General features: G+C 54.4%; 6 protein-coding genes across 6 annotated transcripts; 4 read left to right on the top strand and 2 right to left on the bottom strand.

Moving 5' to 3' along the window:
* Window position 1: 1 nt before the first annotated feature.
* Window positions 2-1,066, bottom strand: C7974DRAFT_393855 (Pre-rRNA-processing protein TSR2-domain-containing protein). Its single transcript, XM_046141824.1, has 2 exons — window positions 934-1,066; window positions 2-886 (listed from the first exon to the last, which is right to left on the bottom strand). Exons 1-2 carry the CDS (start codon window positions 965-967, stop codon window positions 339-341), a joined length of 582 nt encoding a protein of 193 aa, XP_045996878.1. The 5' UTR covers window positions 968-1,066; the 3' UTR covers window positions 2-338.
* Window positions 1,067-1,391: 325 nt separating this feature from the next.
* On the top strand, window positions 1,392-3,558 carry C7974DRAFT_181401 (kinase-like domain-containing protein). The gene is made up of 4 exons (XM_046136359.1): window positions 1,392-1,553; window positions 1,606-2,568; window positions 2,620-2,691; window positions 2,756-3,558. The coding sequence occupies exons 2-4, from the start codon at window positions 1,619-1,621 to the stop codon at window positions 3,414-3,416; spliced, it is 1,683 nt and encodes a 560-aa protein (XP_045996879.1). The 5' UTR covers window positions 1,392-1,553; window positions 1,606-1,618; the 3' UTR covers window positions 3,417-3,558.
* A 6,089-nt stretch (window positions 3,559-9,647) lies between these two features.
* Window positions 9,648-10,603, top strand: C7974DRAFT_181460 (uncharacterized protein). Its single transcript, XM_046136360.1, has 3 exons — window positions 9,648-9,843; window positions 9,902-10,050; window positions 10,118-10,603. The coding sequence occupies exons 1-3, from the start codon at window positions 9,799-9,801 to the stop codon at window positions 10,371-10,373; spliced, it is 450 nt and encodes a 149-aa protein (XP_045996880.1). The 5' UTR covers window positions 9,648-9,798; the 3' UTR covers window positions 10,374-10,603.
* Window positions 10,480-12,076, bottom strand: C7974DRAFT_181470 (uncharacterized protein). Its single transcript, XM_046136361.1, has one exon. It carries the CDS (start codon window positions 11,919-11,921, stop codon window positions 10,833-10,835), a length of 1,089 nt encoding a protein of 362 aa, XP_045996881.1. The 5' UTR covers window positions 11,922-12,076; the 3' UTR covers window positions 10,480-10,832.
* Window positions 12,077-13,438: 1,362 nt separating this feature from the next.
* Window positions 13,439-16,069, top strand: C7974DRAFT_311745 (uncharacterized protein; the record flags this gene model as incomplete). Its single annotated transcript, XM_046138318.1, has 1 exon — window positions 13,439-16,069. The coding sequence occupies one exon, from the start codon at window positions 13,439-13,441 to the stop codon at window positions 16,067-16,069; it is 2,631 nt and encodes an 876-aa protein (XP_045996882.1).
* Window positions 16,070-16,666: 597 nt separating this feature from the next.
* C7974DRAFT_393862 (cytochrome P450) lies at window positions 16,667-18,936 on the top strand. The gene is made up of 3 exons (XM_046141825.1): window positions 16,667-17,081; window positions 17,135-17,407; window positions 17,455-18,936. Exons 1-3 carry the CDS (start codon window positions 16,872-16,874, stop codon window positions 18,592-18,594), a joined length of 1,623 nt encoding a protein of 540 aa, XP_045996883.1. The 5' UTR covers window positions 16,667-16,871; the 3' UTR covers window positions 18,595-18,936.
* Window positions 18,937-20,233: the final 1,297 nt, after the last annotated feature.

Raw genomic sequence — 20,233 nt, forward strand, 5'->3', positions numbered from 1 at the left:
ATTGCCTGCTGAGGTCCCGCATTGACGCGGACCCTGCATGAGCTCCGCAACCAGCAATTTAGCGTGAGGCATGCGCGCAAGTCATGTCACACAAACTGGACAGACGGCCATCTTGAATTTGTTGACCTAAAGTGACACTCCTGCTTGTATGTAGGGCTATTTGCGCTCCTAGCACAGTATTGGGCGATTGCACTGAGCTTGCCTGCGCCGTGCTCCTGCCATCAGTGTTGCTCTTGCTCCATTGCGCCGGACGTGCCTGCCGTGACAAGCCACGCCGAGGAAACATCTCTAGCTCTTGTCTTCCTATTTTTCGTTTCGTCCTAACTTCCTCAGTACTCTCACCTCCTCTTCTTGCCCACCACTGTCTCGAACCCATCCTCGTCGATCTCCGGCTCGGGCTTTGGCTCCCTCGGCCGTGCAGCTACCAGCGCCGGCGCATCGTCCATATCGACATCCTCGTCGTCGCTCTCCTCATCCACACTATCCCAGTCTGCCTCCTGATTGCTCTCCCTCACATTGACATCCCCCGTTGCCACCTCCTTGCCCTGCCTGCTCTCCCACTTCTTCTGCAGCGCATCCACCGTCGCTGTGTTGCCCTCGGCGATCTCCAATCGTATGGCCATGATGTTGCGTGCAACCTCAACCTCGGTCTCGTCCTCGACGCGGCACCCGTACTCGTCTTCCAGGACTTGAAGCAGCATGACTTCAACATCCTCGACGTCGGTGAGCGGCTCGTTGGCGAAGAGTTCGCTGATTTGGCCAGCGAGCCAGTCGCGCTTGTCAGATGAGTCGGGACCGCCCCACTGGTTCTTCACCGCGACGGTGAGCGTGGCCCAGTTGAAAAGGCATTGCCAGATTCCAAGGTCGAACTTGTCCTGCAACTCGGCTGAAAATGGTTAGTAAGTCGGCGGATAGGTGAGCACATAGACATACCCGGGATTGCTGTTGCTACTGTGGGCGCAGACATCTTGTGGAGTGCGGTATGTGATATTTGGAGTTTTTGACTTCTCGGCGCCTGCGTCACAAAAGTTCGTGGAGGGGAGGGATCGTATCGATAAGGACAACGCGCTAATGACTCGACGCGACAGTCCCCGCGGGCAATCGCGCTACAGCTCGTGTCGTGGTAACGGTTCCTCACAACATGGACAACTTGCCTCATGCTGCATTCATCATGCTGCTCATTGCACACGATAGATGTCCTAGCAGGAGCTGTCATGATCAGACTTCAACGCTCAGCGGAGGTGCAGCGACGACTCTACTATCTCACTGATACTACGAATAATACTCACGGACTGGCTAGGCTCGCCGCAACGTTTGGTATTATGTCTCGTGCGTAAGATCTGCCAGCAGCGACGAAAAGGTCATAACTTTCTGGCTACCGAGGTCATACATGATTGGTGTGAGAAGTGCAATCATGCATGCACGCCTGACGGGGCTGAGGTGAACAACGACAGCAGCCTTCTCGGTCTCTACACCCCAACTCCTCTTTTTCTCTACCACCGACAAGGTTATGGGATTTTGAATATTTTCGCTTGCTTACTCTCTCTAGCACAGTATGTCCCCATTTTGAGCCGTGTTCGAGTGCGCAACGCTGACGTCTGGCAGCCTGGTCTGGAAGATGCCCCTGGAAGATGCTCTTGTTGACAGTGACATGCTGGCTCATGCCGACCTTGACAATGGCTATGGTGGCCCGTCCGAGCTTGTGTTATTTCCATATTTTCCAACCACTAACGACATGTATCATGGCCAGGTGCCAGATGTGTTAGCACCGTCAGACCCATTTGCAACTGGATTCGATTGGTATGATCATGCAGCAAGAGTAATGGAACGCTCACAGTTCAAGTACAAGTGGGAGAAGACCCTGGAACGGGTCTTGACCAAACCGCGACTGACCGAGAGCGGTGTTGCTTTTATTACAAAATGCTTGGGCCACCTGGAGAAACCACCATCCTGGTGTTCGAACCCGAAATTATTCTATGTTATGCAAAACATATCTCTTGAGCATCGGCTCTCTGAGCTGTTGGATATTGGTGTGACTGATTTGTGGTTGCCCGTCCCTAGACGCCTTCTCCGCAAATGGTTGAGTGATTACGAGACAGGAAAATTCATCACATGTCAGGAGAGGGTTCTCGACGAAAAAATTGCTGTCGATCTGCAAGGAAAACACTTCACACTTGACAGTATTGATCAGCTTGATCTTCCCAGCATGCGGGTCCTTGGCGCTGGAGGCTTCGGCGAAGTTCACCAGGTCCAGAATCAACAGAACGGCCAAGTGTATGCTTGCAAGACCATGACAAGGCCAGTCAGATATGACGCTCATACTTCCTTGATGCACAACTTCAAGCGAGAGGTCATGGGCATGCGTCGAGTTCGCCATCACCACTGTGTCGATCTAGTGGCTTCATGTACCGACATGGATTCTGTGGCCATACTGTCTTCCCCGGTCGCTGATCTGGACCTATCCGAATTCCTGAACTTGGATCTCAACGCAGTTCAGCTAGGTTTGCTGACGCAGGCAATTGGATGCATTACATCTGCGCTTGCGTATTTGCACAGTCTCAATATCAGGTCAGAGACTACTCGCGCGTACTTTGGCGCTCATTAGCTCACATGCACAAGACACGACGACCTGAAGCCAAACAACATCCTCATACATGGAGCCAATATCCTTTTGACCGACTTTGGATTTTGGTGCGTCATCTGATCTCATGCTCTTGAATTTACTGTCAACAAACACTAATGTGGCACATTATAGCCTAGATTCATCGGATAGTGGTATTAGTACCACAGTAGGGCCGCCATCGCACTCTACTAGAAGATACTCCGCGCCGGAGGTCTTTGACCACGACCCGAGGAGTCGATTGACAGACATCTGGAGCCTGGGTTGTGTCCTCGCTGACATCGTCTCTCGTCTATTTGGCTACAAGCTCGATGGGATGAAGGCATACTGGCTCTCGTGTGGGTCCAAATTCGATAGTTACGCTGAAAATCGCGTTGCTACAACAGCCTGGTATTCAGGGCTTCTGCAAAATACAATAGACCCCAGTTGGCGCTTGGTACTTTCTATAATCTGGACCGAACTTCTTGAAAGAGACCGAGTAAAGAGGCCGAGCGCAGAACAGGTACTAACTACTCTCCTTATGATGAGATCACCATCTCAAGATGCGCTCTGGGTCGGTCCATGTTGTCGAGCATCCCGGACAGCTAATCCCCAGGCACCTCCATTGTTGAACACCTCGTTGGGGTCGTTGTTTCCGATGTCCAGCCCGATGGCAAGGGATAATCCGGTTGATCACGCCGCTCGAAGCAACCAACAGCCAGATACGCATGACGAATCTGCACTGGAATACCGGCAACCGCAAGATCGCGGGTTTCGAATGTACCGACGTCCGCACTATACGAGCAGGCGTCTTTAGATCTCTCACCTTGAGACCGCCACCAGAAAAATGTACATCATAAGAGACTCCGACGTATTCGGCACCAGGAATTCCTCGACCTATCCCGCAACATCGCTGACGACAGTGATACGTAGTCGCGACGGAAACTGGTACTGTGCTGTCACATACCACGAGTTGTAGGATAAGGCTAGACATGGCGTCTGAGGCTTACCGTTGACAGGTGGGGGGGGGGGGGGGCTGGCCCGTCATTTGGATATGTATCTACCGCTATCTGGGGGATACATGTTGTTCTCGGGCGCTGTTATGGATGTGCTATCCTCAGCTGGCCCACCAGTCTAAGCCCAGTATGGACCTGCGTAACGAACCAAGCATGAATATCACCAAGACAACGCAAGGCCAGACTTTCTCTATCCAAAACATGCATTCATTTTCATATCCATATCGTAACTATCGTAAGATGCTAGAAAAGCGTGGGTCAAGACTGTGCTAACGATGTACCGAAAGCTCAAGCAGTAGCAAACGTGTACTGTGGAGCGAAATCAAAACGCCACCCCACCTTGTCGAACCAATTTCTATCCCAAGTCCATCTCGGACCCATCCCCATTCTTTTCCTCCTCTTATGATCATCGTGCTCAATCAGGCCAACATTTACTCAGCAATCACGCTGACGGCTCCAATCTCACCGACCATGTAACCCTCGGCATCAGCGCCGACTGCCGCGCCGGCGAATCCAGCACAGCTCAGCACCAGCGTCAGGTCCTGGCTGGCGCCCTCGGGTCCGGAGCCAGCAGTGAATTGCTCACTGCGCTCGACCCAGGTAGTCTCGGGCCTGGCGGTGAAGACGGCGTTGTTGCCGATCGTGAACTGCACAGTGCATCCGCTCCTGGTGTTCGCTTGACGCGTCAAGCCGCTGAGCTCGTACTGTGTGCCTGGGCAGAGCGTGAGGGGCTGGGAGATCTGGACGGTCTGGCCCGGGAACGCAGAGCGGAAGCGCGCGATGGTTGTGCCGGGGGTGACCTCGACCGAGTCCACGGAGATGGTAGGGTCGAATTGGCTGATGAACCAGCCCTCGGTGCTGGAGTCTGGCTGAATATTCAGGGTGGGCGAGAGGACAAGGTTGTTTCTGTCGCTGCAGGCGGCGTCAATCTGGTCCTGCGTCGCGAGAGTGCCAGAACGGCGGAAGCGGGAGAGTGGCGTGGCAGTGGCGCCGCTGTCAACGTCGGAGGTGGAAGATGCGGCGACAGACGCGATGCTCGACACAGCACTCAGAATCTCAGAGACAACAGGTGCTACTTCAGTCGAGGTCGGACTGACTTCAGTAGAGGTCGCAGCGGCATCGGTAGCAGTCAAGCTCTCAATAGCCGATGCGAGGCTCTCTACGACGGAAGGCAGCGCGACTACTTCTGTGGGCAAGGTTACGTTACCACTCGTCGGCAGGGTTCCATTGAGGCCAGTTGGGGCTGCCTCAGAAGAGATACAGGTAGACGCTACAATTGGGATTGTCTCAACAGAGTAGGTGGTAATGATGATCTCCCTCGTAATGAAGGAGAACTCGGTCGGACTGGGACAGGCTTCTGTGATCGGCGCTGTTGGTCCCGAAGGAAGTGTAGAGTTACCTGTAGGGAACGGAGGCGGAGTAGTCGTCCCGTTTGATGAAGTGAAGACGCTTGTAGAGCGAGAGAAGGTTCCAGTACGTTCACCTTCAGTCGTCGTCAAAGTGTATGTAGATGACGTGGAATTTAGCGAACTTGGGGGGATAGTGACTGATGCCGAAGGCGCTGTCGTGGAGTTCGTGGGTGTCTGGACTGGAAGTGATGTATTTCCAGTGGATGAAGGGGGAAGGATAGTGGACAGATTGCCCACCCAGAAAGATGAGACGGTTGAGTAATCAATCGATACGAGCGACTCGCTGGTAGTGCTACCAGTAGGAGTTGGGAGCGATGTTGTCGAGTTGTCGAAGGGGCGAGTTGTGGGTGGGATCAGCGTAACATTGCCACTAGGAACGATAAGGGTAGTGTTTGAGGTTATCGTGAGAGTAAGTGCAGAAAATGATTCAGAAGCGTCAGGTGTTGGGGTTGTTTCAGGAACCACGACTGTAGAGCTTAATACAGAAGATTCCGTGCTCAGAGGGAGTGTCAGAGTAAGGGTGGTGTTTACTGCAACGGAGCTGGAGGGTGTGAAACCGCCAGTGCGACTGCCCTCGCCAGTGGTGCCGGAAAATAATGAAGTTTCGTTTGCCGGGGCAGTAGGAGTAGGGCCGGTGGAAAGCGGCACAGTAAGCGTCAACGTGGTGTTCGTAGTAGGGGTCTCGATGGCGGTGGACGAGTTGGACGAGGGTGTGATGAATCCAGTAGATGCTACTGTTGAATTTGTTGTACGTGTGCGGCTGAAGCTACCAGTGCGCTCACCGGTGTTGGTTGTGCCAGTGAAGCCAGGTGTGGTAGAGTTGGCAGATGCCGGCGGGATAACACCAAACGAACCAGTAGAGGTCGTGAACGCTGTTCCAGACGCGGCAGTGAAGTTACCACCACCTCCGGTCTCAAAGGCCGAGAAACCGTCGGTTGGCTCGGTCGGCTCGGGGCCAGTCAGCGTAGAGTTCACGGTCAAGGTAGTCACGGGTGGAATGACACCGCTCAGTCCAGTGCTGTTTGCTGTTGCAGTGCCAGAACCGACTGTGAAATTTCCGGTTCCAGCTGTAGACGTGACAACTTCAGTGATAATCGTAGGTGGGACTATGCCTTGGCTGCCGGTTGAGTTGAGGGTAACAATCGACGTGAAAGTGGCAGTAGAGCCATTGCCAGAAAACGTGCTGTTCGGGATTTCGACCACAAGGGTCTCAGATGAAACGGCAGTAATCACAGTCGGTGTCTCGACGCCACTGGCCCCAGTCGATGTGATGGTCAGGATCTCGCTCGAGACGACAACAATGGTGCTAGTCTTGGGAGGACCGTAGACCCCTGAGGTATCCCACTCCTCTTCAGAAGGAGTAGATACGGTTGATGACGATGGGGGAATGACTCCGTCGCCGCCGTTTGACGATGCAGTGGCTTCCGAACCGCTGACAGTGAAAGTAACTGCGCCGGAAGATACTATTGTCTCTAAGATAGGAGTCTCGATTGGGGAAACGACACCATTAGTTCCGGTCGAAAGGATAGTAGAGTTTGCGCCAGAAATTGTCAGCGTCGTAGCAGTGGAAGACACAATGACCTCCTCATCAGAAGAGCCGCTCAGCGATGGAGAGGCGCTCGGAGAGACAACGCCCTCGGCTTCTGTAGAGAAGAAAGTTGTAAATACTTCAATAACGGTCACGTTGCCCTGGCCTCCAGAGATTGGAGGAAGAGATGGAGCAGGAGTCGGAGTGACGATGCCATCAGTGCCAGTCGAGGCCTGGACGGCAGTGGAGAAGAATGTGGTAACGCCTGCATCGCCACCGGTAGTAGACGCAGGCACGAACGTGGCGCCTTCAGAACCGCCTCCACCCCTGATAGTGGTCGTTGTATCTCCAGAGATGATTGTAGTATAGCCATTCCCGATGATCGTAGTCACAATTACCGTGGTGATAGCTGAGCCTTCGATTATAGTGGTTGCGGGCTGTTCGATAGTACGGGTAATGGTGGCGGAGCAGGCCCATGACGTCTCGTACACAGCCCACCAGCTTGCTGAAGATGCATACATCTCGAACCAGCTCCAGTGGACGAAACCTGCGGCATCAGTGGAGTTTGCTGAGACAAAAGTGCGTGACACGCCGCCACCGGAACTCTGGGTGACAAGACCGGGCGTGGAGAGGACTATGCCGCCGGAGGTGATGGACGCAACCACGGCAGATGTGTCAATTGAGACAGAAGTGCCATTCAGAGCAGCGCACTCATCGCCATTCGCGAACGTACCAGTGTGCACAATCGCAATTGATCCCGGTGCCGGCGTCGTTTCTACAGTCTCGCCCTCTTCAGATGAGTACAGGGTGCAAGAACCACTGCTGCCATCTCCAGAAGGCGTGAATAGAGCGTTTTGGCAGGCATCGGATACACCCTGCGAATTGAGAATCGAACACTGAGCGGCACAAGCGGTGACGTCCTCAACGGAGGTGTTTGAGGAGATAGGCCTTCCCACGCGGTCCTCAGAGAATCCTGTGTTGCAGTAGACGTTATAGCCGAGACGTAGTCCGCCGACAACCTGGTCAACACTCTTGTTGATATCATCCTCGTCGCAAGAGAACGGGATCGCAGTGACCACTGCAGGTCCCTCGGAAGCGGTGGCAGTGGAGTTTCCGGAGACGGAAGTAGCCACAACAGGCGCAGTCGTGACTGCTGGAGAGCTTGACGCCTCGTCAGCATCGGTCGAGGCGGAGGCGCTGCTGTCTGTTGCTGATTCGGCGGCACTTGTGCTCTCTGCAGTCGAGCTTGAACTAGCTGCGGTTGAGCTGGCACCGGCGGAAGCTCCATCGGTAGCAGTCTCGCGCACTGTGCTCGTTGAAGTGTAGGTTCTGGTCTCAGTCTGGCGGACAATGCGAAGATACCTAACACCAACGGTGGTGGTCTAATCGTTAGTAGGGTTGACATAAGTTAAAAATTGGCCGACTTACAGTAGGATTTGGGACAGTGAATGTTTCCGTTACAGTAGACGTAGGCTGGACCAATCTGCAGGAGCAAGCAGTGGCCAAACCCTGTTCAGCGGCGATCCTGTTTGGCGCTTTAGAAGTGGCTACTTCGGCCGAAGTAGGTGTTCCGCTCGCGATGACAGAGTCGACGATGTCGGAGGCGATTGACTCGATCTGCTGCGCGGCAGCAACCATTCTGCGGCGCACGGTCGGCGAGGCGGTGATTGTCGTAATTTCGAGGACAGTCGTTGTCGACATAATGCGCTCCGTAGTCGTCTGAGTTGTAGTCTCGGATGCGCTGGTAGTGACTGTTCTGCAATGATGTTAGCGGTGCCATTGACCTCTGGGAAATATCCTTGCATTGTGGGCGTAATCTCGGCGTATATGGTTGTTGGCGGGATATTGAGCCAGTCATTGCAGAAGCTCTCAACACTGTTATCGGGGTTGTTGCTGAGCAAGGCTGCGAACTGATCGTTGGGGCAGTCTAAGATCTGATCCTGTCGCTTTCTAAAGATGTCCCTCCAAGACCACTGATTTTCAGCCGCATCGGCGCCAATTCTCTTGACTTCCACATGTTCTTCTGTGTTGCGATGCAAAACCCGGCCTTCGGTAGTCGCAGAAAAGGAAAGAAGGGCGGCCGAAGCCAGTACTGAGCGAGTGAAGAACATGATCGAGCACTCGAGTGAGTGAGAGTTGCTCTGATCAATTGTTCAAGTGGTTCCAAGAAAGGTTCGGTGGACTACAAGCCAATACCTCCCGCCATGAGCACTTATAAGAACAAGTGGTGCAGCTCCAGGCCGTGAGCCGTGCAGCCAGCCATCCAAGATTACCACCATATCGAGAATGTGCCTTGCAGGGAGCACTGGAGTACTGATCCGAATCAGGTTTTGCGGGCTGGATCAGTTTCGCGTGAAGCATGATGGACGGTGGTGACCTTGCGTGGAACATGTCGTTGAGAATGTTGGATCAACGGGTAGCGAAGCTGGTGGCTTGCCCCCATTGACGATGGCTTCGTGGTGCTTGGCAGAGACCATGCTCTTCGTGGTGGATTGGAATGGAAGGGATACCGCCGAGCCGAGTCCTGGAGGCGCGTGGACGCATTTCACACCCCACTATCAACCAGAGTTCGGGTCAACATCATGTGAAGGGAGAGCGCGTTTCAGAATCCAGCAACGCGTCTCGGTGTTGCACGGTAGTCAGAACAAGAGAAGCGACAGACGGGATAGACGAGACAGAAGGGCAGATGGGATGACAGAGGGCGGCGCAGCAGGAGAGGGAGGGAGTATTGGTGCGATGCGCTTGACATTGACTATGGCAGGAGAAAGGGCGCCCTGGCGCAGCGAGTTGGATGCTGCGCGGCCTGCTGTAGCTACGAAGCAAACTGGTGGAGGCCATGCTGAAGCTCCCCCGCAGCGCAGCGAGCGTGGTGGTGCCTGGAATGAGGATGGTGCAAGACCGCGATGAGCGATATGTTTCAGACGTCGATTCCCAAAGCGGGGCGCGGCTGTCAAGTGAGTGTCAGGCGTCCGCACGGCGCGGCGATGCGAGGATGCGAGGCGGTGCGGCTCCTGCTGCGGGCGCTCCCTCGCGGCGCCAAGACCAGCGGAGATTTCCAGCGCCGCCTCACAGGGAAGCGACGCTCGGCAGCAGCACCAGCCTCTCCAGTCTCCACTGAGCTCTGCGGCATGCCTCCCACGGGTGCGCGCGCATTCACCCCCGCCGTATACCAGTGAAACATCCGCATCGCCGGCACCTTCCCCGCACATCGCAATTCTTGATATCACGACTCCTCATCCGCATTCCATGGGCATCTGCTCGTCTTGCCTAGGCGGGCGCTCCGACGAAGACGTAAGTGGTACCGCTGGCCGTATACGTGCGCTGTCTCTCTGCTGACGCGCCCTTGCAGCAGTCGGACGCATCACAGCTACTCGGGGACGGCTACCAGCCGCAGTACGGCACCCTCGAGGCCCGCCCGCAACACCCTCCACAGCCCGATCCAGAAGAGATCCGCCGCGCTCGCGAGGAGCTCGAGCAGATCTGTGCCGACACGTCCAGGTGAGCGCCCCCTCCCCGCGGTGCTGCTACCCCCTCCCAACTGGGCCCTGACGCTCATCCCTTGCAGCCAGCTCATCACCGTCGTACACCCAACGGCGCAGTTCGATGCAGACCAGCCACAGGTCTCCGAGACCACCGACTATGCCCAGCATTTCAGCAAGCGCTTTCCCTCGATCCGCGGCCTGAAGAAGGACTCCAGTGCGCCCGCCGACGCCGACATGGACGAGGCAGCCTGGCTCGACAGCGTGCTCGGCGGCGACGAGGACGGCGAAGCGCCTGTCAAGGCCGTTCAGGGAGGTCTCACGCGCCAATTTGGCAAGTGAATCTAGCGAGGCAGACGTTACGTCGTTGGGCAAAGGCTTGTTGCGCCCTTTTCATTGCTTGTCTTATTCCTTTCCGGATACCCATAATTATTTCCACCCTCAATTCCCTTTGTCGTAGTCTCGCATGGGCAGGAGTCTGTCGCACCACCAGGTACAATGCTACACCGATAAACTTGTCTGATCACCTGTTTTTCCCAACAAGGAAGTCAAACAATACGAGGTACTTCATGCTGATGACATCTAGGCCTGTGCGGCTCCCTGAGCTGCACAAGCTAATGGAACTCGAAGACCGTTGAGCCGCGTAGTACATGATCGCCACCAATCCTGACCCATCGAGTCCAATGCGCTTGTAGGGCCGAGAATCCCTGTCTTGGACATGCAGTGAACGACCGTCCCCCAGGCATCTTTCTAGTCTTCGCTCACCGTCTGACCTCCTTTCACTTGTCGTTCTGTCACCCACTACGGTCCGTCCAACTTGGGCAGACCCAGTTTTTCCCTCACTGTATCCTGTATGTTCTTCTGGATCTCCTTAGCAGTTGGTCGCGGCTTGAACCCTCGCTTCACCACCTCTGGCATCCTGATGACTGGATTAGAGACCACAGGTTCGTCTCGGCTCAAGAAATGAGACTTGTACGGGTTCGTGGGTGTGTTTACACCGTGGAGTGCCAGTAGCTCGTCTGTGGTCATGTTGCGGTGGGACTTACCAGTAAGCGTGGAGTCGCCAAGGCTAGGCTGCCTCGTGGAGTCCTTGGCCTTGCCGGTGGGCGTAAGAAAAGGTGAGGGAATGCCAGCGGGCGTGAGGACAGGCGAGGGGATATCGGAGGTGCCGTCTGTCTTCGAGGTAAGCTCAGTTCGGCGTCGCTTGTTGGCCGTTGGCGACGCAGGATCTGGCGCAAAATCGTCGTCTGACGAGTCGTCAATCGAGCCCTCCAAAAGAACCGCTTGCTTGATCATACGTTTCGACTTGAGCTTTGATTTGGGTGTTGGCTTCGTCGCACGCTTCTTCTCCTTCGTCTCCTCAAGCTTTTCTTTTTCTGCCTGTGCGCTTCCCTCCTCACCAACGCTTTTCGCTGCATCGGTTTCATGCTGCTTCTCCGCGCTGTTTACTGCTGAAGCCGGCCTCTTTCTCATCACGCTCCCACCCGATCCGGGCGTAGCGACCTGCGGAGTCAACATATTGCCATGCGCCATACTCCTTCCCCCCTTCTCCCTTTTGTCCTGGCATGGCTTGCAAATCTGGAACGTGCATCCAGGGCACCGCAGCATGGTTCCCTTGTTGCGCAAGTCGCACTCAGAACACTTCGATGTATGCACGGTGACCTGCGCGAAGGCATCTGGAGACGAAGAGCATAGAAGTGTGCTGGACCCAGGCGTGCGGGGAATGGAAGCTATGCGCCGGTGGTGGCCGCCTGGCGTAGAGGGATTGGGAGTGTGGCGCTGGACGCGCATAGTGGTGCTACCGCCGGGTGTAGCGTTGCCGCCAGGCGTGCTAGGCGTAGCAGAGTCGCCGGACGCTGAGGTTGGGGTTGGAGTTGTTGGACGCTCCATGGCTAGGATCTTGCCGTTGAGTCTTCGCGTGGTGAGGGTGAGATCGATGGGACTGTGAAAAGTTTGGAATATGTATGTCCTAGTGCCAACCGAGAGGGTGAGTGAAGAGGGACATTTTGTTGACTTCTGTGGGGCCGTGCAAACGGATGAAGTGAAACGTGAATGTGCGATTTCTCAATTCTCACCACTTATGAACCGGCTGTCCATGTATTTTGATCATGAATCAGTAAGGATACCTTGTAAATGTCGATAAAGCTCAGGCGCTGGAGTGTAGTCGACTGCTAAGAATTCGAGGTCACAGGCATTGTACTCATGCGGCAACAATACTGTAGAAGCAGCTACGTCGGTTTCGTGCTTGGCACTCGAAGAGGTAAAGTAGGAGCGATTGCCTTCGGGAAAACACCGCTGTTTCCATACTCATCCGCTTATTTGCGAGTCTTCCTCTACCAAGCAACGCTGCATAGCAGCCTCTTACTGGTTCACCGCCCAGTATCACAGGTTGCCACAACACGTGGACGTCACAGGCAGCACCGCGTCCCTGGAGTCGGGAGATTACTGCTACACCAAGTAGGCATCGATACGTGGATTCGCCTGTGATATGGTCTTGCAAAGAGCACGACAATCTTTCTCCAACTGTGCGCCCTTCTCGATCGACTGCCTGAAATGCCAAACGATGACTCGCAGTAGCACGTGCAAGAGTCATGTCTCACTCCGCACCATTGTCAGAATTTAGTAAAAAGGTCACGTGTGCGCTGTAGAAGGGCGTAAACCTCGAGGTCGAAGACGGGCAATGCATCAGCTTTAATGTCAGGGTGTTGACGACGCTGCGCAAAAAGGGTTGACCAGCGGTGAGCCCTCCCCGCAAGGCTGCGGCACTAGCCACACGGGTATGCAACCATCCTTCAGCTAGCGATGGTTTGCAGAGCCTTCGGCGGAGAAGCGCGCCGGTAGCGTCGTATCATCGAGGTGCTCGCGGCCCCCCGTTCACCGCAGCGTTGTTTCTTCGTCTGCTACACAGGCCGCAAATCCATTCGTGAACAAAGTTTTCATTTGTCAAGCGCCCAGGCAGCAACGCCCTCACGCAATCGTCACATCTCTGCCTAACGCACCTTTCAGCTACTTCAATCCACGCCATCGCGACTATCGCGCTTCTCTCGTTGGAAGCCACCGCGTCCGTACGTGTCCACTCAGATTGTGGAGACATTTGTAGTTTGTGGCGGTGCTCTACAGCCCTACGTCAGCTGCTCCAGGATTAGATCTTTCCATCGCGAACGCCGCACACAACGCATAACATCATAGAGTCACCGACATAATCCCGATCGAGCCTTTCACCGACTCAGATCTGCTGCACGTAAGGGTCGGCCTCCCCTTGTGGTAATCAACGCCTTGTGGTTGCGTCAGGCCTCACGGGAGTCCGTTCGGTCTGGAGCTGGAGCATCCATCTCCATATATAAGCTTGGGGACCAAAGTCTAGCCCACCCCTTTTTCTATCGTCTTTCCTGATCATATCGTCGATCATGGAGTCCTCACCACCCGCTTCGCTGTATCCAGCTATGGCGCTCCTGCATTACATGCATGCGCCCACTGTTGGGTTCTTCTTCCTGGGAGCAACAGCATTCAGCCTGTGCATATTACAGAAACCCGTTCCGATCTCATATCGAAGGAGGAGAGGCGTCTTTGCCATCACGACACTCATTTTGATTACATACGTGACGGAAGTGCTATACTACTTCAGCCGATCACTTGCAGATGCACAGTATACGCCTCCAGAGCCTGCAGCGATCCGGTGTTTAGGCTCCATCCTGGTCTGGGGGCCCCTATCTTACGCCATATGGACATCAACACTGCTGAGATGGCACCCTTACTTCGGCGCATTCGTTCTTCAATTCGCATTCGAGACGACAACATGCCTCATGAGCGCTGCTTCTATACCCAGCAACGACCGATCAACCAATGCACCCTTCGCTCTCGGCTGCATCAGAGCTAGCATCTCATTAGTCCTTTTAATCGACAGTTTCGCCATCACAGTCACGAAGCACGCAGAAAAGAGCACCGATGAAGAGAACCAGTCACTCCTGCCAAAACCAGCGAATGGTGCTGCAGCTCAGAACGGCGACGCAGGATACGGGAGTATCGAGCAGAATGCATCTGAAGATGAGGAAGAGACTCCAACAGATAAAGACAAGGAGCTGAAAGAGCAGCAAGCGAAGCGCCTGGAGGAAGAAGGCGGCTGGTACGGCTACCTCAAGTCATTTGCTATCTTCTTGCCATATGTGTTTCCACGCGACGACTGGATGGTCATGGGAGCACTGGGAGTCCGCCTTGTTCACATGCTTGCTGAGCGCGCCCTCAATCTTTTGACGCCTAGACAGCTTGGTATCATCACCAACGAACTGAGTCGTAACACGGGCGTAATGCCTTGGAAAGATGTTGGACTATGGGTTTTCTTCCAGTGGATCAGCAGCTACGCGGGACTCGGCTTCATTGACGGTATTGCCAGCATGGTCATCTCGAACTCAGCTTATCGACGGATTACTTTGTTGGCATACGAGCATGTTCTGAGTCTTTCTATGGACTTCCACACGTCGAAAGACTCGGGCGAGGTATTGAAGGCAGTCGAGCAAGCCTCGTCTCTAAATTCGCTAGTTGAGATGGTTCTGTTTGATATTTCGCCCATTCTTCTGGATCTGGTTGTCGCCATGTGGTACGTCACGCATCTCTTCGATGCTTACATGGCCTTCATCATTCTTTTCATGGGCTTCGCATACACCTGTATCGGATGGTACTTCACAACACTGTCACAGCCAAAGAGACGCGATTACGTCGAGAAACAGCGCACTGAAAGCTCGACCGTGAACGAAACGGTGCACAACTGGCAGACAGTCGCATACTTCAACCGCTTGAACTACGAGCATGCACGCTACGCAGCCAACATCATGAACACAATCAAAGCCCAATACGCATACTACTTCCGATCCATGGGCGGCCACGCTGCGCAGGATATGCTTACGACTTTCGGCTTTGCAGCCTGCTGTGTCTTTGGCATGACGCAGATCGTCGCTGGCCGCAAGCAAGTCGGCGATCTCGTCACTCTGATCATGTACTGGCATACGATGACAAGCCCTCTGTATGTCTTGTCGTATAGCTACAGGCATATCTCCAGTTCTCTGATCGACGCAGAGCGGTTGCTCCAGATGCTCAAGACCAATCCCTCTGTGGCTGACAAAGAGGGCGCCAGGGATCTGACCGTTGACAATGGAGTGGTGGAGTTTACTGGCGTTGAGTTTGCGTACGACGAGCGCAAGCCCATCATCCGAGGTGTCGATCTGCGAGCCGAGGGTGGGCAAACGATTGCTTTTGTCGGCGAGACAGGCGGTGGCAAGTCAACTATGCTCAAGCTACTCTTCCGCTTCTACGACGTCACTGGGGGGTCCATCATGATCGATGGCCAAGACCTTCGCTCAGTCACCCAGTCCAGTCTCCGTGATGCGCTCGGCCTTGTTCCTCAAGACCCAGTTCTCTTCAACCAGACCATTCGCCAGAATGTGCGCTACGCTCGTCTCGATGCCACAGACACTGAGATTGAAGATGCATGCCGTGCGGCAGCTATTCACGATGACATCGTCGGCTTCCCAGATGGTTACAACTCGAAAGTCGGCGAGCGCGGAGTAAGGCTCAGCGGCGGTCAGCTCCAAAGAATAGCCATCGCACGTGTGTTGCTCAAGAACCCCAAAATCGTACTCCTCGACGAGGCCACGTCAGCAATCGACTCTGGTATCGAGGCTCTCATCCAAGAAGCCTTCCGCAAGCTTAGCAAAGGACGTACTACATTCGTCATTGCCCATCGTCTCAGTACCATTGTTGATGCGGACCAGATTCTTGTCATTGAAAAGGGTGCGATTTTGGAGAGAGGGACGCACCAGGAGCTGCTCGAGAAGAGCGGCAAGTACAACGAGTTATGGACCAAGCAGACTGCAGGACACTTGTCGAATGTGGGCAGTAAAGTGCCGTCCAAAGCGAATTCGACGAGTGGCGAGGTTGATGCAAGTACGCCGTTGATTGATATAACGCCTGCCGTGGAGGACGAGGCGACCGCGACTGGCAGGAGTGACGGCGAAAGCCAGGACAAGGTGGAGAGGCGGAAGTGATGTGTTACATTCTATCAAAAGTTGAAGCCTGCGACAATATCCAAAGTTGACGGACAGTTTACAGTGTTATACGTTACTAGGATGCGATCTTCTCCATATTGCCATTAATAAGTTTGCAGCTCTCAATCCACACTACTCGAATGCAATCGCACAGCGTGTTATATGACAATTTGACGTCTCAACAGCCTCATGCCAAGTCGGGCACCGCGTACCAAGCTTTCGGATCATTTGTATGAGTGTATGAGTGAAGGATCACTGAATCTAGCGTGATGAAGATCCACCAACATGTCTAAGCAGTGGTCTGCTTATCGGTGCCGAAATCCGTTTTGACGATGGCTGCTGACGGCTGACGGCCACGCAGTTTTTCGAGACGAGCGATGGCCACAAGCATCCACACCAGCTGCCTCATCTCGCGTAAAGACCCAAAAGGAGGTGCGAGCTCGTCCGCGGACGAGCCCGAGATCCTTCGACATTGTCCCGAGATGCTGGGAAATGTAACGGTTCGCGCAACGCGGGGCAACATTGCGACCGACCGTGCGCACTGACCACACGGATTAGCTGCTCACCGGCGGCATCCACTCCGCATCATAGAGAAACGCGAGGCGTCAGGAGCTATGTTAGGAGCGCTTGCCTCACGCGAGGCTTACTTCCACTTCTCCTCAACTCTCGTCTTTCCCGTCAGCCATTCTCCGCGCTGACTCTGTCGCAGCAGCTCTAAGTGCACTGTGCGCTGCTCTTTGCGACCCTTGTCCCTTGACTTGCGCTACGTGGTGAGATCGACGAGCTATTCCCGCGCCACACCATGGCAATCCGCAAGAGGGCGCTTCTGCTGTCCTCATGTGCACTCACGTTCTTCAGCAAGAAGTATGCGCCTGACAGCCCGTTCACGCAGGGGAGTTATCCCAAGACTATTATCGCACTCTTTGCGATACAGTACTTTGCGCGAGCTTTCTACAATATCTTGATCTACCCGTTCTTCCTGAGCCCGCTACGGCATTTGCCTCAAGCACCTGTATGTGTCCCTTGCTTCCCTTCTCTGCCTGATTTGTGTGCTCATGCCAACAGAACGGCCACCCGGTTCTCGGTCATTTCCCGCGCATCTTCCGTGACCCCTCTGGAGAGCCGCAACGGGAATGGGTCGATACTATACCTAATGAGGGCGTGCTGTACTACCGCTGGCTTTTCAACGAAAGCAGAGTCCTTGTCACAAATCCGAAGGCGCTCGCCGAGGTGCTGGTCCAAAGAAATTATGAGTTTGTCAAGCCTGGGCGACTGAGGGCAGGATTGGGAAGGTTGTTGGGTGTGGGGATCCTACTGGCGGAAGGAGACGAGCACAAGGTATTTTCGAGGATTCGTGAGACTGGCCACGCACTGACGATTGCCAGCGCCAAAGAAAGCTGCTTATGCCTGCGTTTGCGTTTCGTCACGTGAAGGACCTGTATCCGATCTTCTGGGGAAAGAGCCAAGAGATGACAGATCGCATCGTCAACACGACAGATCGAGCTCCAGATGGCTCTGTAGTGATTGAAGTCCGCGACTGGGCCTCTCGTGCTACCCTCGACATCATCGGTTCTGCAGGCATGGGCAAAGATTTCGACTCGCTGATGAATCCCGAGAACGAGCTCTTCCTAACCTACAAAAAGATCTTCTCAAGCAACCGTGGTGCTCAGATTGTCCAAGTTCTGCTCGGCTTCCTCCCTCATTGGGTTGCTGTCAATCTTCCCTTGAAGCGTAATGATGAAATTGGTCAGGCGATTGGCACCATCAAGAAGGTGTCTCGCGAACTCATCGCCACAAAACGCGCTCAGATTGAGCGAGGCGAGAAGCCATCTCATGACATTCTGTCCGTGGCCATGGAGTCAGGCGGATTCACTGATGAGGACCTTGTGAACCAACTCATGACGTTCCTTGCTGCCGGTCATGAAACAACCGCCAGCGCGATGTCGTGGGCGATCTACTGCTTGTGTCAACACCCCGAAACTCAACGCCGTCTCCGCGAGGAACTTCGGTCCCAGCTCCCCGCCGTCTTGGAGTCCAATACGCAAATTTCGAGCACCGACATCGACCGCCTTCCTTACCTCAACGCCGTCCTCAACGAAACCATGCGCATCTTCCCACCAGTACCACTAACCCTGCGCGAAACGGCAAACGACACCACCATCTGCGGCGCCTTCGTCCCCCGTGGCACCACCGTTGTCATCTGCCCCTGGGCCATCAACACGTCCACGCACCTCTGGGGCCCGGACGCGCGCACCTTCAATCCAGATCGCTGGCTCGGTAACAACGCCAACTCAGGCGGATCCGAGAGCAACTACGCAATTACAACGTTCTTGCACGGCCCGAGGAGTTGCATTGGTAAGGAGTTCGCGAAGGCCGAGTTTGCGTGCTTGGTCGCGAGTCTGATTGGCAGGTTCGAGGTCGAGTTTGAGGAGGGCGCGTGGGAGTTGAAGATTCAGGGTGGTATCACGGCGAGACCTAAGGGTGGGCTTAGAGTCAGGCTGAGGGAGATCGGGGAGAAAGCGTGAAGACTGGCGTGTACAATGTAGCTGGGGTGGTAATCGCGAAATGCGATCAACGAATCTTTCCAAGGATGTATGTGCAACTGCGTGATGTTTGCACGGAGTCCAAGTTTTCCCATCGACTTATAAAAGGTCTGATGGACGAAGATGCTCTCGTTGAGTTGACGTCAATGCTACTTGCACCACAGGCCCATCATCATCGAATCGTGTTGAGATATACAGCACACCCAGAACGAACCAATCTGGGAAATGCCGGACCCATGAGAGCTTCCCCACCGAGCACCGAAGCATCGGAGACCATAGCTCAAGCTCAAGCCCAGCGACCCACCCACTCACCCTCCATGGGCCCATCACCGAGCCTGGCCGCGGAAGGATCCCAGATCCCGGCTTCTATAAATGCTATAGCCTCACCGCATTTATAACGACGTCACAGCGTTGGTAGTCAGTGACATGTCAGCAACCAACCGCTCCAGCTACTCCATCACCGCAAAACTGCCCGCGTCCTTCGTTGTTGACATATTCACGTGGCCCATGTCAACAGCAGGGGAGACTGGAGCACGGGGTCTGGGGTATCCTGGTCTGATCTGCAGGATGGAGCGAGGTATGGCTCCTGCCGTCTGTGCTTTAAATCCTGACGTCTATGCTCTCACCGTTCTACCCGCTCTAGCTATAGCGAATGGGCCCTCCGGGAGGATTGGTGGTGTTCCAAGTGTGGGCTGATACGAGAGTCGGTGAAGATGGGGCAGGGGATGGCCGTGGGTTTTGATGTGCTGCAGGGTCCACATTTGGCATTTGGCAGGTGCCAATTGTACGGCTCTTTCAAGCTACGGGGTATTTCGCTGTGGGGCATAGGAGAGGTAGACAGGGTATGAGGTCCAGAAGATGTCTAACCGTTCTTGGCGTGTGGTGCTCGAGTACCGTGGTTTCAGCTGGAGGGCTATTTCCTTGGTCATGATGTTTTATGCGTACTAGAGGTAGGCCAGCTCAGCGAAAGCCTCATTCACTTGCCAATCAATACGCAATTGCCTACGCGTTCTTAATCTTGGAGTGTTAGTTCATTACTATATTATAGCAGCTCACCGGTGTGATTTATGCTACTAGTTGGAAACTGTGAGGACATATGGATGGGGTCAAATTAATTGATCACGCTGGGCTCTCGTTCGATACTTCTGGGGGTGTTGCTAGAATTGCAGGGTACTCAATGTTAATGGGGATGTCGGAACGATGGAGCTGCCGTGGCAATTGTGAAGGGAAGCTTAGTCAGCAGAGCTCGGACGCGAGCCAGGTTATCGACGCGCTCGCAACGTCCGTCCATCTCCGTCCACGTGTCTTGTGATCAACCTGACGCATGAATGAGAGCCTGCTGATATTGCAACACGCTCGGCGAGCACGATATACTGCAGTCTTCTGGCGCCGATGCCTAGGAGATCGTTCAATGAGCACACCTCCCAACAAGGCTGCGCGTAGCTGATATGATTGACATCCAGCACTATCCCTGGAGTCAATGCTGCTGACATCAAAGTCCCAGGAGGCTGCATTCTCGTTTCTTGCAGCATCGCAGCACGATATATGGAAGCATTTGCCTGGTCGTTTTTGCAATGGACCAGCGTGCATGCTGGCCTGAACACAGCAATGCTTCTTCCAA

Source organism: Boeremia exigua (assembly GCF_020726555.1).
Source record: "Boeremia exigua strain MPI-SDFR-AT-0100 chromosome Unknown C7974scaffold_6, whole genome shotgun sequence".
NCBI lineage: Eukaryota > Fungi > Ascomycota > Dothideomycetes > Pleosporales > Didymellaceae > Boeremia > Boeremia exigua.